The sequence below is a fragment of the Gracilinanus agilis genome, chromosome 3, assembly GCF_016433145.1.
Source record: "Gracilinanus agilis isolate LMUSP501 chromosome 3, AgileGrace, whole genome shotgun sequence".
NCBI lineage: Eukaryota > Metazoa > Chordata > Mammalia > Didelphimorphia > Didelphidae > Gracilinanus > Gracilinanus agilis.
Window position 1 is genome coordinate 672,943,721 of NC_058132.1, and position 21,399 is coordinate 672,965,119.

Here is a 21,399-nt window from a genome sequence, read left to right on the forward strand (position 1 = left end):
ACTGGCAACTGTTGACAAGGAACCTACCCCTACAACTCCAGAATCTTAGAGTTGCATAGGGAGCTAAGAAGTTAAATGACTTCCCCAGCATCCCATAGCCAGAAAGTGTCAGAGGCAGGAATTAGACCAAGGTCTCATAAGTCAAAGTCTCATACCCTATCCATTGTTATTGCTTATTATTATCATCATTCCAACCTTTTGCTAGTTAGTTACTCAACGAGCATTTAGGATGTATAAGAAACTGTAAATATTCACAATGCAAATTCTCTGGAGGTTGTTCCTTCAATCTGCCATGGTTAAATGGGTCATTGAACTTAAGTAAGTTAATGCCCAATGACTGTACAGTGAGTTAATCTCCAAAACTTCATTTAAACTTCATTTAAAAGTGACACTAACATTTACTTTACAGTTTGTACCAAACATAGTAATGGCCATCTGTGGAATATGGAAATCATCCTGCTCATGAAACAGATCCAATAGGTCTTTGGCAAATCTATCATTCCTTTTTTCTTGGGTCCATGACTCTCTCATGCAATAAATCTTGCTGAGAAATGAAAAGGTAGGATTCTCCTGGTTCTAATCATAAGCCACGTCTAGCACTTTTCTATTTCTTGGTCTTGGTGGCAAAGTGATTATTAAGGTAAATCATTTGCTTTTTTAATGAGCATAAGAAAACTGCAAGGAATAAAAGAAAATCATCCAACTTCTTCAAGGCTCTCGAAATGCTGTTATTTTCTTCAAAGAGAAGGCAATCTCCTAAGTGAGACAGAGCCTGATCCCTTCAAGCCTTTATGAGATTTGGGAAAAAATGTTTTCACTTGGAGGTCAATTTCTTGGGAAAGAACCTTGATAATATAGCCAGGTTGGTCAGGAGATTATTGGCATACTGGATAGCCAGTCATTAAGGGAAAGAAACAAATAAGAAAATGGTAGGCAAGTCTTGTTGATACTGGCTTCAGAGATCATATACTTTAGTTCAACCATCTTATTTTACAGATTAGGAAACTGAGGCTTTGGGGAGGCTAAGTGTCTTGTCTAGAGTTAGAGATGAGATTTGATACCAGGTCTTTTGGGAGTAGAGCAAGTGCATTTTATACTGTATCTCTCTGATTAAATCCCTTGAAGTCTCATATTTAATTCAACAAGCACTTAATGGCTATTGCATCCCAGGCATTGGGCTTAGTACCTGTGACACAAGAACAAAAGAAAAGAAAGCCATTCCCTGCCCTTAGGGAGGTGACACAACACTGAAGAATTAGAGGTTAGAATATCTCCAAAGAAAGAGTTTTCTACATCAAGAATTCCTGATGGAACTTGAACTGAGCCTTCCAGAAAACTAATGATTTATGCTATTGGGATGAGGAGAGACTGAATTCCTGGCATGGTGGATGATCTGGGAAAAACCATGGAAATCAAAGTTTTAAGTGGTAGCCTGAATTAATTTAATCTTGTGTTCCTCTTTTTACATGAAATGTGATTCTCCCACCATTTTTCAAAGTCATTCCAAAGGTCATTTATTAGAATGTATTCTTAGACTGTAAGATCTCCCTGAAGGCAGCAATTGCTTCATTTTTGTCATCATATCCCTAGCACAGAGAGTATAGCAGTCACTTAAATGCTTTTTGGTTGAGTTGACAATTTATCCAGACTCCCAATTTATTAGAATGTGATTTGGTTCAGAAACCTTTGGGATCTTAATGCCACAGGTATAATGGGAAGCATATTGGATTTGCAGTCAGAGGACCTGAGTTCAATTCTACTGCTGACAGCTATCATTTTGGGGTATTATTTCTCTTTTCTGAGTCTCTGTTTCTTCTTTCGCAAAATGAAGGAACAGGATAGGATGACCTTAATCATTCCTAAACTATAAAGAGCTCAGAAATGAACATTATATTCGAGGTGCAGTTTAACCAAGGCAGATCAGAATGGACCCTCAGTCTAGAGCTAGAAAGGATCTTGGAAACCAATGATTCCAACCTTCTCCTATAGAAGAGGGAGGTGCAGTGACTTAGTCCAAGGCCACAAGTCAGGCACTGATCAGTTAATAAGCATTTATTAAGCAATTACTATGTTCTAGACATTGTGCTAAGAGCTGGAGATAGGAGAAAAGATAAAAAGAGCTCCTGTTCTCATGGAGCTCATTCTGTAAAGGGGAAGACAACAGGTGAACAATCATGAACCTATAAGATACATATAATCTAATAAGTACAAGAATCAGGATTTGAATCTAGGTCTCCTGATCTAAATCCAGTATTTCAGTTATTTTGAACACGTAGAACACAGAGCAAAGAATTGAGTCCAAAGACCTGAATTTGTATTTTGGATCTTCCATTGAGCATTCTGTGATGAGTTACTTGACCTCCCTTTGCCTCAATGTTATCATACGTCAAATAAGAAGGTTGGCCTCTAAGGTCTCTTCTGGCACAGGCTCATGCTTCTACAATCTATTGCTACCATATCCCAAGCTCTACCCATTGAGTCCATTTGAATTCTGCCTTACATTTATATTATTAATTGTAAACGCCTTACGATATTGGTTGACTTAGTATCATGGCTGCATTATATCCTATTAGCTCTCAAGAACATCCAGTTTTTTTATGCCTTTGAGTTTCATTATAAAAGTTTTATAATCAGACCTTTTCTGTAATTTATTAAACAAATGCATTCCAATAGAAGTCTAGGTGCAGCTGCCATATATCAGAGTCCATCCTATTACAAAGAAGACTCTGTAATGAGGTTCCAGGGGGGCCATTAATGGGAGATTGTGCTTGGCTACACAAGAGACCCTCAGCATGTGAGAGGGACAGACTCTAGAGATGCTCGTCAGAGGAAAATTGCACTCTCCTCCACCTAGGACCAAACCACAGAGAGAAATTAGCCCCATTATAAGCTGGTTTCTCACGATGGAATGAACTATGAGCAGGGACTTCATAAGTGTTAAAAAAAAAAAAGACTACTCCTGTTTAATTGGTACATTTTCCCTCATGCGACCAGAAATGAAAGGACAACTGGGTGAGTCAGCTACCAGAGTGTGAATACACAAACTTATGGGTATGCAAAGAATCATGAATTTTTAGGACTTCCTGCATATCTACTTGCTTTTCTCTTGGGAAGATGAGAGCTGAAAATTAATGCTAAAATATGGGACAGCTTCCACTGCATGTCACCAAGGCAATAAAGCCTTTAATAATCACTTTTATTTTTTTATTTGAGAGGTAAGGGTCATCCAGTGAGTCATGGAGGCACAGTCAAAAGTCCTGGGCTTTGATATCACAAGACCTAGGGGTTTGAGATCTATCTTTCAAACTTACTAGTTGTGTGATGTGGAGCAAATGGCTTCATATTTTTGGGCTTTAACAATTTCCTCATCTGAAAAATGATAGGATTAGACTAGATTAGATATTCTTAAACCAAGGTCCATGAACTTTTTTTTAGTACTTTCACAATTAATTCAAAATGATTGAGTTTTTATTAAAAAACATTTTAATAAGGCCTACATAGAATCATGCTATTAGATCTGTATCCTAAAGAGTTCAAAAAGGGGGAAAAGGACCTTTTTGTACAAAAATATTTATAGCAGCTCTTTCTACAGTAGCAAAGAATTGGAAATTGAAGGGATGTCCATCACTTGGAGAATGGCTGAACAAGTTGTGGTATATGATTGTAATGGAGTCCTATTGTGATATAAGAAACGATGAGTGAGATGAATTCAGAAAAACCTGATTAAAACCTACATGAACTGATGCAAAGTGAAGCAAGAAGAATTAGGAGAACATTGTACACAGTAACAGCAATATTGTATGATGGGAAATTGTGAATAACTCATCTCTTCTTAGCAATAGTGATCTAAGACAATTCTCATGGATTTACGAAAAATGCTATCTTATAAAAATTATTTGGTACTGAGTAAGAAATAGAAAGGCAGATGAGTGGAACACAATAGATAGAGTAAGGAACAGTAAAGATTATATCAACCTTGTATTTGACAAAAGTATAGATTCAATTTTGGGGGGTAAGAACTCACTTTTCAGTAAAAATTGCTGGGACAACTGGAAAGCACTTTGACAGAAACTAGTTCAAACTATTGTCTTACATACCATTCACTAAGATAAAGTCAAAATGGGTACATGACCTAGACATAAAAAAGAGATATCACAAGCAAATTAGAAGAGCAGGGAACATATTACCTATCAGATTTATGGTAAATATTGAGTAAACAAGAGATGGAGAACATTGTGAGATGTAAAATGGATATTTTTTGGTGCAAAAATTAAAAGGTTTTATACAAATAAAATCAGTGTAACAAAGATTAGAAGGAAAACAGAAAACTGGGAAAAATGTATAGACAGTTTTTCAGATAGAGGTCTCATCTCTAAAATATATAGAAAACCTTGTCAAATTTATAAGAATAAGAGCCATTCCCCAATTGATAAATGGGCAAATGGCATGAACAGACAACTTTGGTTGAATAAATTAAAACCACATATTGATATATGAAAAGATACTCCTAATTAGAGAAGTGCAAATCAAAACAATTCTGTGACAGCATCTCACGCTTATCAGAATAGCCAAAATGATAAAACAGAAAAATGGCAAATGTTGGAGGGGATATGGGAAAATAGGGGCACTAATACACTGTTCATGGAACTGTGCACTGATCCAATCATTTTGTAGAACAATCTAGAATTATGCCCAGAGAGTTCTAAAACTGTGTATATCTTTAGACCCAGCTATGCCATAGCTGGGTCACCTTCTCAAGGAGATCAGGGAAAAAGGAAAAGAACCCATTTATTCCAAAATATTCATCTCTTTGTGATGGTAAAGAACTGGCAACTGGGAAGATGTCCATCAACTGGGAAATGAAAATAACTGAAAAAAATTATGGTATATGATTGTGATGGAACTGCACCAAAAGAAATGATGAACAGGTTAATTAAAAAACATGGAAAGACTTACATGAAATAATGAAGAGTAAAATGATTAGAACCAAGAGAACATTATATACATTATATACAGATGTAGAATTTGAAGAATAACTTATAAATGTCCACCTCCTTTAGAGAAAGAACTGATAAATAGAAACATGAAAATACAATTTATATATACATATCTTTTACTTACATCTGTGGTATGGTGAGGGAAGAGAGGTATTGATATAAATGAAATAAATTCTTTGTAAAAAATAAAATAAATGAAATGGAAAAAGAGAAAAAGAAAAATTCCATTTGCCCCCAGAGGAAGAACTGATGGAGTCTGAATAAAGAACAAAAAATGCTATATTTCACTTATTTTTTGTTCAAGTTCTTTTCCACAAAATAGCTGACATGGAAACATGTTTTACATGATTGCACATGTAAAATCCATGTCAGATTGCTTGCCATCTCAGGGAGGGAGAAGGGAAAGAAGGAGGGAGAGAATTTGGCTCAAATCTAAAAAAAACTTACTGAAGATTAAACATTATTTTTACATGTAATTGAGAAAAAAATTTAAATGTCAATGGAGTTGATGACACTAAAAAATGTTAATAACACTCTAGCTAGATAGTGCCCAATACCCTTTCCTGCTCTGAACCTATCAGTCTAAGACTAAGAAAATTGATGTTTTTTTGGATGAGGCAGCCCTGCCAAAACAAAAGGCATGTTGCTAGGCACTAGGAGTATAAGGAAAAAACCCTGCAAAAGATATCTTTGCCTTCAAGGAGCATACTTTCCTTATAAATGGAAAGAATGGAATCATAGACATAAAATGAAGGTGTGCCTTCCCGTCTCTGAATTCTAAGAATTATTTTATTCTAGGTCTCTAACTTTACCAACCAAGTTTTATTTCTATTACTTATTATCACTTGTTCTCATTTGGAGTAAAGTTAAGAAGATAATTAACCACTTTCTCCTTTTTATTGGTAACAAAGCAGTTCCTTGAACAGCAGTCTGTGCTTTTCAATATACAAAGATATTTAAATGAAATAATTGTCTAGGTTTCTCTATATGATGATTTTTTGAGCAAATTAGTGTTATAGTTTAAAAACTGAAAACATATATAGGGAACTAGCAGCCTAGATATCAAGCTATGTTTAACTGAGGGTACTATTTTCCTCTAAGAAGAATTTGAACATTAAAAAGGAGAAGAATGCTATCATGGTTCCAGAGTCAAAAATGGCAGTCAGAAGACTTGGGTTTTGCTTTTGGCTCGTCTTCTCGTCTTCTATCAGAACATTTGCCATCCTTGGGTCTTTGTTTCCTCATCATTAAAATGGGGGAGGTCACATGGTTCAAAGAAAAGATAGTTAAATTTCTAGTCACAGGAGCTGGATTAAAATCCAGATTTTACCATTTATACTATGTATGGGAAGGTGCACAAGTAACTTCATCTCATTTGCCTCAATTTTCCCAACCGTAAAATGAGGGGTCTTAGATTATATGTCCCCTAAGGTATCATAAATCTATGATTCCATGCCAATAATTAGCAGCTGATGGGAACTAGGGCTTAAGTGAGGGGGTGGGATGTTGAGGAAGACTCTTACAACCAAATGATCTCTAAAAGTCTTTCTGATGTTAAAATTCTAAGGAAAATAATGATTTTCATATGACTTGACAATTCTCAATGAGTCATGGAGCAGTGGGTGAACCTAGATATGGAAATAAGAAATTGGTTCCACTTTCTATAGTAATGTTTAAAGGAAGGAAAATAACCTCTTTTCTTAAGTCATCTATAAATAAATTCCTAATGAATTATAGAAAGCCAAAGACCCATATGATATAGAGGCTAATTTCAGAGTCCAAAGTTTTGAGTCCACATGATTTTAGAATGAACTACTAAATCTTAAACCACCTGAATCAATTTCTTGGATTACTTAGCTAGTTAGACATCATGATATAAAGAGAAAAAGAATGAATGGCTGATTATTCTATAAGTAGTGTAGTGTTGGACCTAGAGTCAGGAAGACCTGAGTTCAAATTCTGCCTCAGACATTTACTAACTGTGTGCCCATAGGCCCATAATTTAAGCATTGTCTGCCTCAGTTTTCTCATCTGTGCAATAGGAAAAAAAGGAATAAGAATAGCAATTATCTTAGAGTCGTAAGGAGAAAATGAGATATTTGTTAAGTGCTTTGAAAACACTAAGACATTCAATAAATGATATTATTATTGTTGTTGTTGATTATATTTCATTTTTGAAGAGGGTCAGCAACATCTCCAGGGTGATGTCTTGACTCACCATGAATTGCATCAAAGTAAGACAGAGTTGTGCAGTCATCAACTTCACTCTCTCTCTCACCCTCATCAAAGTCCAGTGGGGAGGCAGAAGTCAGGATGACTGGCGATGCCAGGGATGTATTGGGATGACCTTGATCGCTTCAATGTTTGATCAAGCTCTAAGCACTCCACAGATGGGGGAATGAATTGCTACCATCTGCCCATTCTCCAAGGGGAGGTCTTCATGTGCTTGGAGTAGACAACCTACTCCCTTACCAAAAGTACTGAGACCTGTCAGTTACCCTCAGTCTGGTTTCTTGGCTATTATGATTATTAAGGAAACTAATTAAAAATTGTAAACTCCCTCTAATTGGTTAATTGGTTGAAAGCCTTATAGGTGACTCCTTCCTTGGGATCACCCTTCTACAAAGAGTCCTGGCCATTCTTGACCTCCTTATCTTCTCAATTTTGTTTCCCTCTTTTTCAGTAACCCCATATGTATTGTGTTCCCCAATTAGATTATAAATCTGAGTGCAGGAACTGCTTCACTTGTTTGTATTTGCATTTCCAGAACTTAGCATAGTGCCTATCATATTTGTTGTTGCTGTTGAGTTATTTCCAACTCTTTATAACCCTGTTTGGGGTTTTCTTGGCAAAGATACTGCGGCGGTTTCTCATTTCCTTCTCCAGCTCATTTTACAGATGAGGAAACTGAGGCAAACAGGGTGAAGTGACTTTTCCAGGATCACAGAGCTAGTAAGTATATGAGACCAGATTTGAACTTGTGAAGAGGAGTCTTCCTGACTCTAGGTCTGGCACTCTATCCATTGCTGTCTTGCCTCTGTTACACTAGCCTCTATAACTCCCCCCTCCCATTTTTCTTTCTCTTTTCTTAACTCTTTAAATTTTGTATCCCTTCCTTGTTCCTCTTTTTGCTGGCTTTGGCAGTCTCTTCTTTAGTGCCTTTCACAGAAGAATAATTCAGCACTTGGGCTCATTAGATCATGGATCCTAGACCCAGAAAGGACCTGAGAGGTCATCTGGTCCAACCTTTCATTTTATATACGAGGAGGAGAGGTAATGGGATCTCCTGTGATTTCACCTGTCTGAACTGGCAACATTCACCAACTCATCTTTGGAAGGCTGTAGCTCAAGCATGCCTTTGGATGCAGATTGCAGTCTCTTCCACAACTGAGCAGAATGAGCTGCTACAGCGAGAATATTTCATCCCCCTGCATCAACTCTTTGATGAGCCTTTCCAAACTCAACTCTTCTGACAACCAAGAGAAGTTCATCATTAAAACCTCCCCAGATGAGCCAATACCGAGTGAGCATGTACTCCATTGGTGTGGCCTTTGAGAACCAAGAGTCATCTCTCCCTCAGCACTGAAGAAAAGAGAGACTGAGCAGGATAGTTCAGGATCAATATTCTATAAAAGTTTGGTGGTTTATTATTAGAACTATCCCAAAGGGGAATGGCTCATTGACTATTTGTTGGAGATATTATATTCTTATCACATATGAGTTGGATCAGATGGTTTCTAATGCTCCACTTATGTGATTCTGCCTTAGTCCCTTTATAAATCCTACTTTATTATAGCTAAGTATTGGATTTGGAGTGAATATTTAGGTTCAAATCCTGCCTCAGATGCTAGTTGTATGATCCTGGATAAATTACTTAACCTCAGTTTTGTCAATTGTAAAATGAGGAAGTTGGACTCAGTAGGTCTACCTTCGATCAAGGCTTTTGATTCTGTGCTCTACTTTGGGCCTTACAGGGTCCTCCTTGTTGAGAGGGACAATTCAATGAAGAATAAAATGCTAAGAGGATGGCAAGGACATAGCATATTGCCTCAGGAATTCTAGGTGTAGAAATGAACAGGATGGAAAGAGTTGGCTGATTTACTTTTGGAAAACCTAGCACTACTTCTAATGACACTAGGCTTATTTCCAAAATAAAGATTGATATTTTTAATAATAAATTTCTAGTGATGCTGTAGGACTTTAAGGTACAAAATGTCCTAGTTGAGTCAATAAACACTTATTAAACACTTACAATGTGCCAGGCATAGTGCTAAATTTTAGGAATACAAATACAAATTTGTATGGAAAAAAAAGACAATTCCCGGAAGACAATACATAAAAGGATGTTGAAAATCTTGGAGGTAAGGGACAGGAGAAGGGGCAAGGTAGAGAAATGAAGTTTGGAAAATAGTAGTAATACCTAGAGAGAATGAAAGGATAGATAGAAGTGGCTGACATGGGCACTTCCATAAAATGGAGATGTCAGAAGGAACTGACAAATCAGAGGAAGGAGCTGTAAAGGTGGAGGCATCTTCCAGGGTCCTCTAATGTCTCTCTTCTAGAGAACAATAGAGAAAGAAGTCTAGAAATTTAGGAAGAATGAATGTTGAGTACTATCTAAAGGGCACTGGAGAAGATGCATAGTCAGCAGGCAAAGATGGCAGCTCATTGAAGAAATGCCCAGGAAAAGCAGTGTAGGGGATGACAAGAGAAGAACATGATTAAGTATGGAGAGAGATACCTGATAGTCGGCTCATATTCTCCAATGACATCCACAAAATGTAAAGAGGCAGAGGCAAGGCTGCCAGTATACTGTGTAGCCCACCTGTGGAAGATCTAAAGGAGGCTGTGGATCAAGATCATTAAAGCATGAGAAGGCATGGATAGGTTATTACTGGAAGAAGTGCCCACATTGATGAGATCCCAGCATTGTCAAGGTACTGGAGGAAATATGAGAAAAAAGAAGGGTGAATGATATTGAAAAGAGCCCCAGGTGTCCATACCCTTGATTTATTAGACACATTCTAGGTGAGGTCAGAAGGTTTGACTCCCAACTGTTCAGAGAAAAGATAAGCCAGATGTCTAAGCTAAGTTTTGGTCCTAAAATAATGACCTTTGTTAATTACCAGTAATTAGAGTTAGTGTCCAAAGCTTTACCAACAGCTGCAGCAGAGCTTTGAGATTAGGGAAATGTGTTCGTGTGTGTGTTTGTGTTTGTGTGTGTGTGTGTGTGTGTGTGTGTGTGTACTCATATATATATATATATATATGTGTGTGTGTGTGTGTGTGTGTGTGTGTGTGTATGTGTGGTGGCAAGGGGGAGTTATTTTTGTATGAGATATTTTAGAATATTTCTAAATGGGTGGAAAGTAGCACGAAAGGTGAATTATTCTATTTCTAACTTTCTAAAGCTATCAAGACTGGAACTTGAAGAAAAATATTTGGGATTAAGATAAAGGCTTTTAGAGCTTTGCAGCCCCTCTTTATCATCAATATCATCATCATCTTCAGTTGATGGCACTTTGAGGTTCAAAATGAGCTTTATGAATATTATCTCATTGTATTTAAACCTCATAACAACCCTGTGGGAGAGAAGCTATTATTCCTCCCACTTTATAGATGATGATGCTGAAGCTGACAGATTCACTGACTCTTCTGAGGCCATAAAACTCCTTATTGTCTGACATGGGATGAGAATTCAGGATTTCCTGGCTTCAAATCCAGTATTCTATCCACTATGCTACTTCACCACTTATTAGAAGAAGTGAAATCTTTGGACAATGGGAGATAGAGTATTTTATGGGAGAAAAGCATAGGGAGGCCAGGGTCACTGTACTGAAGAATATGTGAGAGGTCAGGATGCAGGGAGGGAGAGGTAAGGTATAGACTTGAAAGATGGAGGGAGCACGTTCTGATGGAAGGACTTTGAATACAAAGGAGAAGGTTTTATGATTGATCACAGATGTTAGGGAGCCACTGGAGGTTATGAAACAGAGAGATGGCAAAGCAAGATCTGTACTTTAGGAAGAGCATTTTGCAAGCTGAGTGGAAGATGGACTGGAGTGGGGAAAAGGCTTGTGGCCGGGTCATTTCAATAGCCCAGATGTGGGATGATGGGGTGAGAGCCTATAACATGATAGTAGCTCTGTCAGAGGACAGAAGGGGATCTATGTGAGAGCTGTTGCAGGGGTGAAATCAATTGGGTATGGGGGGGTGAGAGAGGGAGGAATCAAAGATGATACCTAGGTTGTGAATTTGTGACTGGGAAGATGGTGGTGCCCTAGACCAATGATGGGCAAACTATGGCCTGCAGGCCAGATGTGGCCCCCTGAAATGTTCTATCTGGCCCCTGGACATTATTCCTACTCTGACGAATACGATGAGTAGGATACAATAAATGAAACTTCAAAAGAGTTGCCTTAGAAGCAGACGGACAGATGAGCATTTCCTTTCCTTTGGCCCCCTCTTTAAAAAGTTTGCCCATCACTGCACTAGACCATAACAGAGGGGAGAAGATAATAAGTTCAGTTTTTGACATATTCAATTTAAGATGTTTATGGGACTTTTAGTTTGAGATCTCCAAAAGGCAGTTGGAAATGCAGGGTTGGAGGCCAGCAGAAAGGGTGTAGCTGGATAAGAAGACTTGAGAATCATCAGCATAGAGATGATCATTGAAATCCATGGGAGCTGATGATCTTTGGTTTCTTCCTTTAGGAATCTCGGTTTTGCTCTAAAGGTTTGTAAGCATCCTTCTCCTAATCTTAGCCTAATATGGTTGCCACTTCAACTGGCCAAATGATTTCAGTAAATGGAGCACTAAACCTCACCAAAGAATGACTTCATATTCTCACTTTTAGTGTTACATAATAAAATAACAAAAACCTTTATAATAACAGTAATGATCCAAGCCAAAGTCAAAAGGTTATGTAAAGTCAAACCTGCAAAAGAACAAAACAAATGATTCAACATCAACAACAGAGATTTGTGAAGGAAATAAATTGGAGGCATAGGAAAACCCCCAAAGAAGGGAGAATGTTGAAAATTTCTGGCCATTTACAAAGTTGCAAGAGCCCAATGTAATAAGAACACAAGTCAGATCAAATGAGAAAGAGAAAGCTTACACATTGTTAGCTTAATATTACGAATGGTCGAATGGTTTTGTCAAGGAAGGTGACTGAAAATAGCTTTTCTTCAAAAATGGAAAGTGGTGGGGCTATAGAAGATCCATAATTATTGACTCAAATGCTTCATGTTTGGTTCAGCAGCTTCCTTGTAGATGTAAAATTGACCTCACCTTTCTTAATATCACCTGTGTACCACTAAAAGATGAGAATACCAAGAAACCCTACAAATTTGGGTAGATAATGAGCTTCTATTCTTTATTAAAGAACAAAATAGAAAATGCATAGTTTGTGCCACTTAAAAAATCCAATAAATCCTAGGAAGCTAAGACTATTTCAAAAGTGTCTATGCTGTAAAAATCAACTTGTCAATTCAATAATCATTGAACAACCTATCCGAAAGCATTATAACACCTATACTGTCCATATGGATTCTCATCTCAATTTCTCACTCAAGGCTAATATATTGTCCTATGTAAAAATATATTTAAAAGAGGCAAGTGAGAACATTAGGGTAGTTCAAGTCCATATGAAAAATTGTTTTCTATTTTAAAATGTCATCGGTACAATCTCAACAACAGATGATACAATGGGTAGCATTTTGTTTTTTAGGGAGTCAGGTTAGTTCCAGTGTGATTTACTTATAAATAAATCCATTATTATGTTGTCTAAATAAAACTACATATGGTTTCCAAAAAAGAGGGAGTCAAGCTAGAATACCTTAATGATCACTTCACAATCATGTTTGTGAAAGACTGCAAGCTATATCATTTCACTGAAAAACATTAGAATAATTCTTCACCTCGTAGAGTCTTTCTTTTATGAAATCAAAATATCACTTTCATCCAATATGTGTAATCTTCTTCATGCTCCCCAAGGAAAGGTAAAAGACTAAAGGCTTCAATCTTGAATCTGAAGGTCATATTGAGGCAACAGCAGCAATACTTAAAAACACCTCAGTCACTTCTAGGCAAGACCTGTTAGCATGGAGAGAGCCAAGGCTGAATATGCTGAGGCTCACCGGCATCTTGAAATGAAAACTAAGTTTGATGAACACATTTAAAGCAATTAATACCTATGCAGTAGCAGTCAATGCATGTGTGTTTGGAATTGTGAAATGGGCCCAAAAGATTTAGAAAGAATTCTTACAAAAACTAGGACCATATTAATGAAAAACAGGACTAATCATCCTAAGACAGCTGTACAAAAGTGGACACTCTTTCAAAAAAAAGAGGTAAAGTATTATTGGTTAGAAATTTTGGAGCACACAATCCACAGATCAAAACTCTCCAGAAAAACTTCTGGAGCAAAGAGACATAATTTTACCAAGTAGCTGTAAAGGCTGGTTAATAGGCACACATCATTGAGTTGGTCTAAGATAACTGAAATTGGATTACTTATAGATGGAGCCTGTGAAATGGATTCAAGATTCAAGAATGGACTCAAAAGGTCTTTCATGGGCATCATCCAAGTAGAGTCCACCAACATGTTGACAAAGAAGCATAACACAATGTGCTGAGATGTGCCAATTAGCTTGTGGAAATGGAGGTGCTTATAATGCCATTTCAAAAGCAGTCTATTGTCACTAGTAATTACAAATGGATTATTCTTAAGAAGTCTGTACTATGTACTAAATTAAAATAAATAAATATATAAAATAGGTCCCCTAATGAATGGAATAATGCAGCACATAAATGCAGTTGCAAAAATCTCACCCCCACTGAATACCTAGCAAGGTATGGTGGTTAGAATAAAATGTCAAAAGCTTAGTCTTTCAGAGACCAAAACAATAGAATACAAATACAGACCTTAAAATGTCTTGGGGTACCCATCTAATGAACCATACTGAAATCAGACCAAGGTCACAGACTGAGCTGCTGTCCAAAAATGGTCTAGACAAAATATCCATCTATTAAAAACAATACTTTAAATAGATGTCACTATGCCGAATTATCATAATGTCCAAGCTACATGGAATGTGAAGTTTTGGCAATATAGAGACCTAAAAGGATCATAGGAGAATTGGATTAAAGGCCAGTGTCCATGCTTAGTATTCTTTTGTCTGATCTGGAACTAAAGCTATACCAAGGATGCTCACAGGAGACCACGAAGGATAAGCTTATACCCTCATACTTTTATTCTGTTATAAAAGCAGTTATTTAACCCACTTGTTGTCAACATTTTACAAAACATGGAATATTAAAGAATATAAATAAGAATAACACTGTTTATCTCCATTGAAAAAAAGATAAGCCTAGAGAAAAAGAGGGTCACCCAGGCATGGATGGGTTGAGGTCAGCCTCATTTTATTTTATTTTATTTTTTTGAAATTTTTTGTTAAGAAAATTTTTCCATGGTTACAGGATTCATGTTCTTTCCCTCTCCTCCTCCCACCCCACTGCTGTAGCCAACACGCAATTCCACTGGGCTTTATATGTGTTATTGATCAAGACCTATTTCCATATCATTGATATTTTCAGCCTCATTTTAGAGAACATCCAAACTGATGAAATTACAGACCCACAGAGAAGGGTCTTGTCTAGGGGTTCTTAACCCGGTGTCTCTGACCTCGTTTTCTTGAAAATATTTTTTGATCATTGTATTGCAGCATAACTGGTTTCCTTTGTGGTCTTATGTATTTTATTTTATACATTGTAAAACATGAGTCTGAGACGGTGCCTATAGGCTTCCGTGGATTGACTGTGAAAGGGGTCCAGGCTACACGAACCTCTGATGTCCTCTGAGTTTACTGTTTTTGTGTGAACTATCACCGGCAGGGCAGATGTTTTCATTGTCAGGTGCCTGGGCAATGACAATCTGGGCATGAGAATCGTTTTCCAAGTTTTAGATGTGATTGTAGAGAGGCAACAGAAAGAGCCCCAGCTGGGAGGTGGGAAACCTAAATTCTGGTGCTTCCATTCACAAGCTGTGCAGTTTTTGTCAACCTCCTCCTGTCTCTGGGGCCCAGCATTCTCCCTGGCATTCTAAGGATTGTAGGATTCAGCAGGTTCATTCTGCATTCATGAAAGTCATTTAGCATATTTCTAGGATTCTAATCAGAATTCTAATTTACACACTTGGTGAACTAAAACCAAGCATAAATCTGATAAAAAGCTTAAAGAACTTGGGTCTTTTGCTGCTTTTCCTGATCTTGGAATAACACAGTAGAAGCCTAAACCCTCATGAAATCCTTGCTTGAATTGTCATGAACATTTTCTCTCGCTTAACAGGGATGTCTTTTTTGCCTTTCTGAAGTAAGAGAGTGATGAAGCGATTAGAGATCTGGACGTGGATAGAGATGGCAGCAAGACCTGTATTTGAATTTGACCTGTCCCTCTCAGAGCGTGTGACCCTAGGTAAGTCAATGAGTCATATCCTGATGCCTCTAATGCTCATTGTGTGGGTCAGGTGAGATGGTGTGTACAAAGTGCAGCCCTGGTGAGTTGTGCTTATGAATGCTGCAGTGCCGATCCCTTCATTCCATGTCTGCTGCCCACAGACAAGGTCATAGCCTAGATCCTTCTCTTTCTGATTACCCATAAAGTTTTCTATTTCCATATTTAAGAACTCTGAAATTCCTTGATCTGGTGACTGTAGTCTGTCATTTGACCTCTTCTTATGCCTCATTACCCCAATTTTATTCTCCCCATCCTCATTATGAACTCCCACCATTCCATCCCTGCATCCCTTAGTCATTTATCAGCCTCATGCTTTCCTGATCTTGACCCATGGGTGAAGGAACCAGGTCAACACTCCACTACTAGTCACATCTTGCCAAAATGGAACCCTGGATAATTTCCACCACTCATCTCCTTCTTTCCCACTCATGTTCTGCTGAATGGAGCCAGAGGGAGTCACAAAAAGAGGAGTTAAAATATTTGGCATTATTTTCATGGACATAGCAAGGGACTGTCATCCTTGGTATGGAGGAGACATGGTGGTACACACTTGTTGTCCGAGCTCGTGGAGCTGCCGAACTAATCTCTTGAGCTAAGAGTTTTGAGATGCAGAAGGATAAGCCGATGATGTCTCCATACTAAATGTGGTATCATTACAGGGAGTCTGTGGGAATATGGGATCACCAGGAGGACTAGGGAGGAGCAAAGCAGCCTAGGTTTGGAATGGAGCAGGATAAAGCTCCAATATTGGTCAGTAGAGAGATCAAGCCTATGAGTAGCCTCTGCATTCCAACCTGGGTAAGATGAGAAGATCCAAGCTTTTTATTTTATTTTATTTTATTTTATTTTATTTTATTCTATTTAATTTAATTATTTTATTTTATTTTATTTCATTTATTTTTTGAAACCCTTACCTTCTATCTTAGAACTAATTCTAAGTATTGGTTCCAAGGCAGAAGAGCAGTTAAAGCTAGGTAATGGGAGTTAAGGTGACTTGTCCAGGGTTGTACAGCTAAGGAGGTTTTGAGGTCAAATTTGAACCCAAGACCTTATGGCTCTAGGCTTGACTCTCTATCCATTGAGTTCCCCAGCTGCCCTCTAGACCAGATCTTTTTTTTTAAAAGGGAGGGGCCTTAGAGATCAATTAGAATACATACTTCAGTAGTGTCTGACTCTTCATGACCCTATTTGGGGTTTTCTGGGTAAAAATATTGGAGAAGTTTGCCATTTCCTTCTCCAACTTATTTTATAGACAAGGAAATTGAGGCAAAAAGGGTGATGTTACTTTCTCAGGGCCATACAGCTAATATGTGTCTGAGATTGGATTTAAAGTCAGAATACATATACATACAGACATTTACACACACAGAGATGTATACATGTGCATGTGTACACTTATGTGTGTACACATATATATGTATAAAATATACACATATTTATACAGTATAACATTCAAAAGTTCTTTACTTTTTTTTTTAAACCCTTACCTTCCGGCTTGGAGTCAATACTGTGTATTGGTTCTAAGGCAGAAGAGCAGTAAGGGTAGGCAATGGGGGTCAAGTGACTTGCCCAGGGTCACACAGCTGGCAAGTGTCTGAGGCCAGATTTGAACCCAGGATCTCCCGTCTCTAGGCCTGGCTCTCAATCTACTGAGCTACCCAGCTGCCCCCTCTTTGCTTTAATGTTTGCAAAGTACTTAATAAACATTTTCTCCTGTATATGAATAATTGTGTGTATATATTTCCTTATATTGCTTCATATACATAAGCAATATTTATGTTGCTTCAAAATAGATGTATATTGCTTGTATTGCAAATAAATAAATAATCAAGGTTTCCAAAGGGGTTTACTGACATTATTTAACACATGTGAACATGCACACACATGTAAATGTACACACAAACAGTGCATGCATGTACTAATAAGCATATATGAATGCATATTCATAAATCTATATTTGCAAACTTCAAAGCAAAGAAGGGACTCCGGAAAATTATACTGTGTGTGTATACACATATGTACATATATATGATTGTATGCACATGCACACTTGCATATACACATATAAATGTGTTTATATATATACACACAACATGTATACTCTGAGTGTGTGTGTTTGTGTCTGTGTGTAGATAAATCTGTGATTTCACTGATATAGGGAACTGACGGTGAGGAAACAATCCCTCATCAATACAAACTGGCACTTTCTATGTCACTAATAATCTCTGAGAGTTGCTTGGGACACTGAGAGAGAGGTGACTTGCCCAGGGTCACCAAAGCAGCTGGTAGGATGGGGAGCCTGAAGCCACATCTTCCTGCCTGGGAAGTAAACTGTCTATCTATGACTGACTGCAGCCGTTATAAACAGCAGCTGGTATTGGGGCGGCTGTTGTTCAATTAGCCCAGCCTATAATTTCACTGGTTTCAGGAACTCCAAGTATGGGAATGCCATCCAGGGGCCCAATGATTTAGAGCTGGAAGGAACCACCGAAATCAATAAGTCTAACCATTTCATTTTACAGATTAATAAACTGAGGCAGGGAGAGGTCGAGTGATTTTTCTGGGACTATTTGAAACAGATTCAAACTCAGGGCTTCTGAGCTCCATGTCTAGGCAGCCACATAATTTAGAACTTGGGGCTCTGAGAGCTAAAGTGGGGTGTCCCTGTTGTCAGCACACCTCAGAGGGAGCACTTTAACCTGGCTCTTTGTACCTCTAAGGCGCCACCCGACCTCTCCGGAATTAGGGCGTTTTGCCAATCTGCAAGCTGTATCTGGGCAGTCCTGGTCACACCAAACTTCCATCATGGATCCTCCCCACCACCTCGGAACCATTGGGCACCATCACAGACTCCTCCTCCTCCCTTGGACCGCCCTCCACCACCAACGGGCACTTCCTTCAGTTTCCTACCTCCAAGGCTGTTCTGAACTGCCCCGCCGCGACAGCGTACTTCTTCTGTCGGTAGCAGGTGCTGGCATCTTTGAGGGCGACCTGGAGCCACTTGTCAATCTGAGGCAGAAAGCTGAAATGAGGCGCATTCAGAGAGTCCACCATTTCAGCCGCTCGACAGGTGGCCGGAGAGCTGGTGGAAACCAGCGATTCCACAAACTCGTAGGTGACGTCTTCCTCGTCGATGTAGACCAGCTTCATTTCCACGTCCATTATGTTCTTCAAAGGGATGTGAGGAAGAGGCAGAGCAATCAGCTGGCTCTCCAGCTCTGTGACCCGGACCTCCTTCTTGGGGGGCGGTGGCTTCTCCTCGCTCTCTGTCCTCCTCTTGAGCCCGGCTCTGTCCAGCTCACTGTTCTGCTTCTCTTTCAAGGTCTTTGTCAACTTGACCCTCTCGCTCCCCATCTCCCCCAGCTTCTCGGGGCAGCTTTTCTTCAATTCCAGGGGCACCTCCAGAGCATGGAGCGGGCTGGTCAGAGTCACCATCTTCTTGCTCATGTTCATCTTTGAAACCAGTTGATCATGGCAGGTCCTGTTCCCCGCATTCTCCAGACTCCTGTTGATCCCCGAATCCATCGGATGTCCCGAATGGCCCTATGGGGAATGAGCGGGATGGGGAGGAAGAATTGTTAAAAAGGGGTTAAAACCGTTCAAGTAGTTGAGCCGTTGCCACCATCCACTTAAGCCCACTTTTATTCATCATAGGTAATCACATTTGATGCAAAGCTCTGGTGATAGCGTTTGCTGACTTCTTCTTTTACCTTGGGCACTGAGAGTTTTCAATAAAAGAAGTCTAGAAGCTGTTTTCAGAAACACATTTTAGAAAATGTCTTAAAGAATAATCATCCAGAGCCAAACAACATCATCTACGGCTCCTTTTTTATGGGGCGCAGAGATGCACCAAATGGGACGGTCTTCGGCACATCCGCCGAGGACAAAAAAGACAAAATACCCATCTTGATATTAATTTCCTCAAAAAGGCAGGTGGCCTAGAACTCATTATAAAGTATACCACTCACCTGCATAATAGGCTTTGGAGGAGAAAGAATTCTCTTAGCCACAGCTGGTGCCAATGAAAGGCTTCCAGAAATGTGGGAAGCAGATTTTCCTCCCTCATTTTCCCATTAATAATGAAAATGTTAATTTTACACAGCTTTAAACACCATTTTTCAGAACAGGCTCCCTTTTTTTTTTTGGTCTTATTTATTTATTAATTTATTTATTTATCTCTAAGTGGAAGGAACTTGACCTTCAACTTTACATTAATGTGCCGGCATAAGCCCTTTGGTTCAGGGCACCAGTAGCATATGTAGAAATGCTGTGGTATCTGGGATGCTATCCATACACTAAAACAGTAATGCTGTACAGATAAAAAACACTTCTGTAAATAATCACAATTTTTTAAAATCCTTAACTTCTGTGTATTGGCTCCTTGGTGGAAGAATGGTAAGGGTGACCAATGGGGGTCAAGTGACTTGCCCAGGGTCACGCAGCTGGGAAGTGTCTGAGGCCAGATTTGAACTCAGGATCTCCCGTCTCTAGGCCTGACTCTCAATCCACTGAGCTACCCAGGTGCCCCTCACAATTGTTTTTAAAATGGGAACGTTCAGGGGCAGCCAAGTGGATCAGTGGATAGAGAGCCAGACTTAGAGACAGGAGGTCCCGAGTTCAAATTTGACCTCAGACACTTCTTTGCTTGTAATCCTGGGCAAGTCACTTAACTCCCATTGCCCAGCCCTTACCATTCTTCTCTTCTTTCTTGGTACCAATACTTAGTATCAATTCTAAGGCAGAAGGCAAAGGTTTAAAAGATGGTAAAGTTCATTCCTAAGGACATAGGATCAGAGATCCAGAGATGGAAAGTATATCAGGAGGACATCTCCTCCAGTCCCTTCATGTTATAGATGAAGGAGGTTGACTTGCCCAAATGCCATCCAGGCAGTAAGTATTAAGGGTAGGATTTGAACTCATCATGTTGTAAGACTAAAAAGGAATATACAATATTCCCAGTATTATATTTTTATAAGATTTAATAACAACAAAGTGAGAGAGAAAGGGTTTTTTTAAGCCGAGTGAGCTGAGAAAAGATCTCAAGACCCAGCAGCCTGCCATGCTCGAGCCAAAGCCAAAGTCTCCCCAAAAGAGCCCCCAACATGGGATTCAGCAAATTTATAAACAAACCCACACCAGTGTGCAATACCAAGATGCAAGACAAGGGAACCCTGGAAAGAGCAAACAGAACCCTGGGAAATGAAGTCCCCAGGGTATAGATTTTTAAAACACACAATGTTCAATTCTTTTATTTTACAGATGAAGAAACTAAGGTCCAGGCAAGTTAACTTACTTGCTCAAGATGACCCAGGTGGTGTCCAAGGTGGGATTTGAGTCCACCCGACTCCACAGTCAAATTCTTTCCACTGTTTACATGGAAGTTTTGATGTATTTTCTCTGCCACCGTATTATTTCAGAATATGAGTGTATTCTGGGGCCAAACAAACAATCAATCAACAACCACACATTAGGTGTGCACTATGTACCAGGTAATGTGCCAGATGCTAGGGATATGCTGTGACCCTGTTCAACTAATCATAATAGTATTTGACACTTTTTCTGAAGCCCTACCAGAGACCTTCTCTCATTTGGTTCTTGCTACTATCCTATCCTCACTTGACAGATCAGAAAACTAGCCCAGAGAGGTCAAATTATTGGACCACACTGTTAGGGAGGCATCACAGAACCAGTTCTAGGACAAAGGTCTTCAGATTCCGTGCACAACATTCTTTTTGTTAAGGTACACCAAAATAGAAAGGAAGGAAAAGAATAGATGAGTGACGCACCCACGTCAGATAAAAGGTCTCTGTCTTTCTTTGTGCATTGGTTTCTTCTCAGTTCCAAATAAGAGTTGCTGCCCTTTAGAAAAATGTCACAGCTTAG

At 38.9% G+C, this 21,399-nt stretch overlaps 1 protein-coding gene across 1 annotated transcript in view; it reads right to left on the bottom strand.

Moving 5' to 3' along the window:
* SPATA16 (spermatogenesis associated 16) overlaps window positions 1–19,041 on the bottom strand; it is a 285,343-nt gene extending 266,302 nt beyond the window's left edge. The window contains exon 1 of the mRNA XM_044667756.1: window positions 18,427–19,041. Within this exon, the coding sequence (XP_044523691.1) occupies window positions 18,427–19,041 (615 nt within the window). The remainder of the gene's footprint in view (window positions 1–18,426) is intronic.
* Between the last annotated feature and the right edge of the window lie 2,358 nt (window positions 19,042–21,399).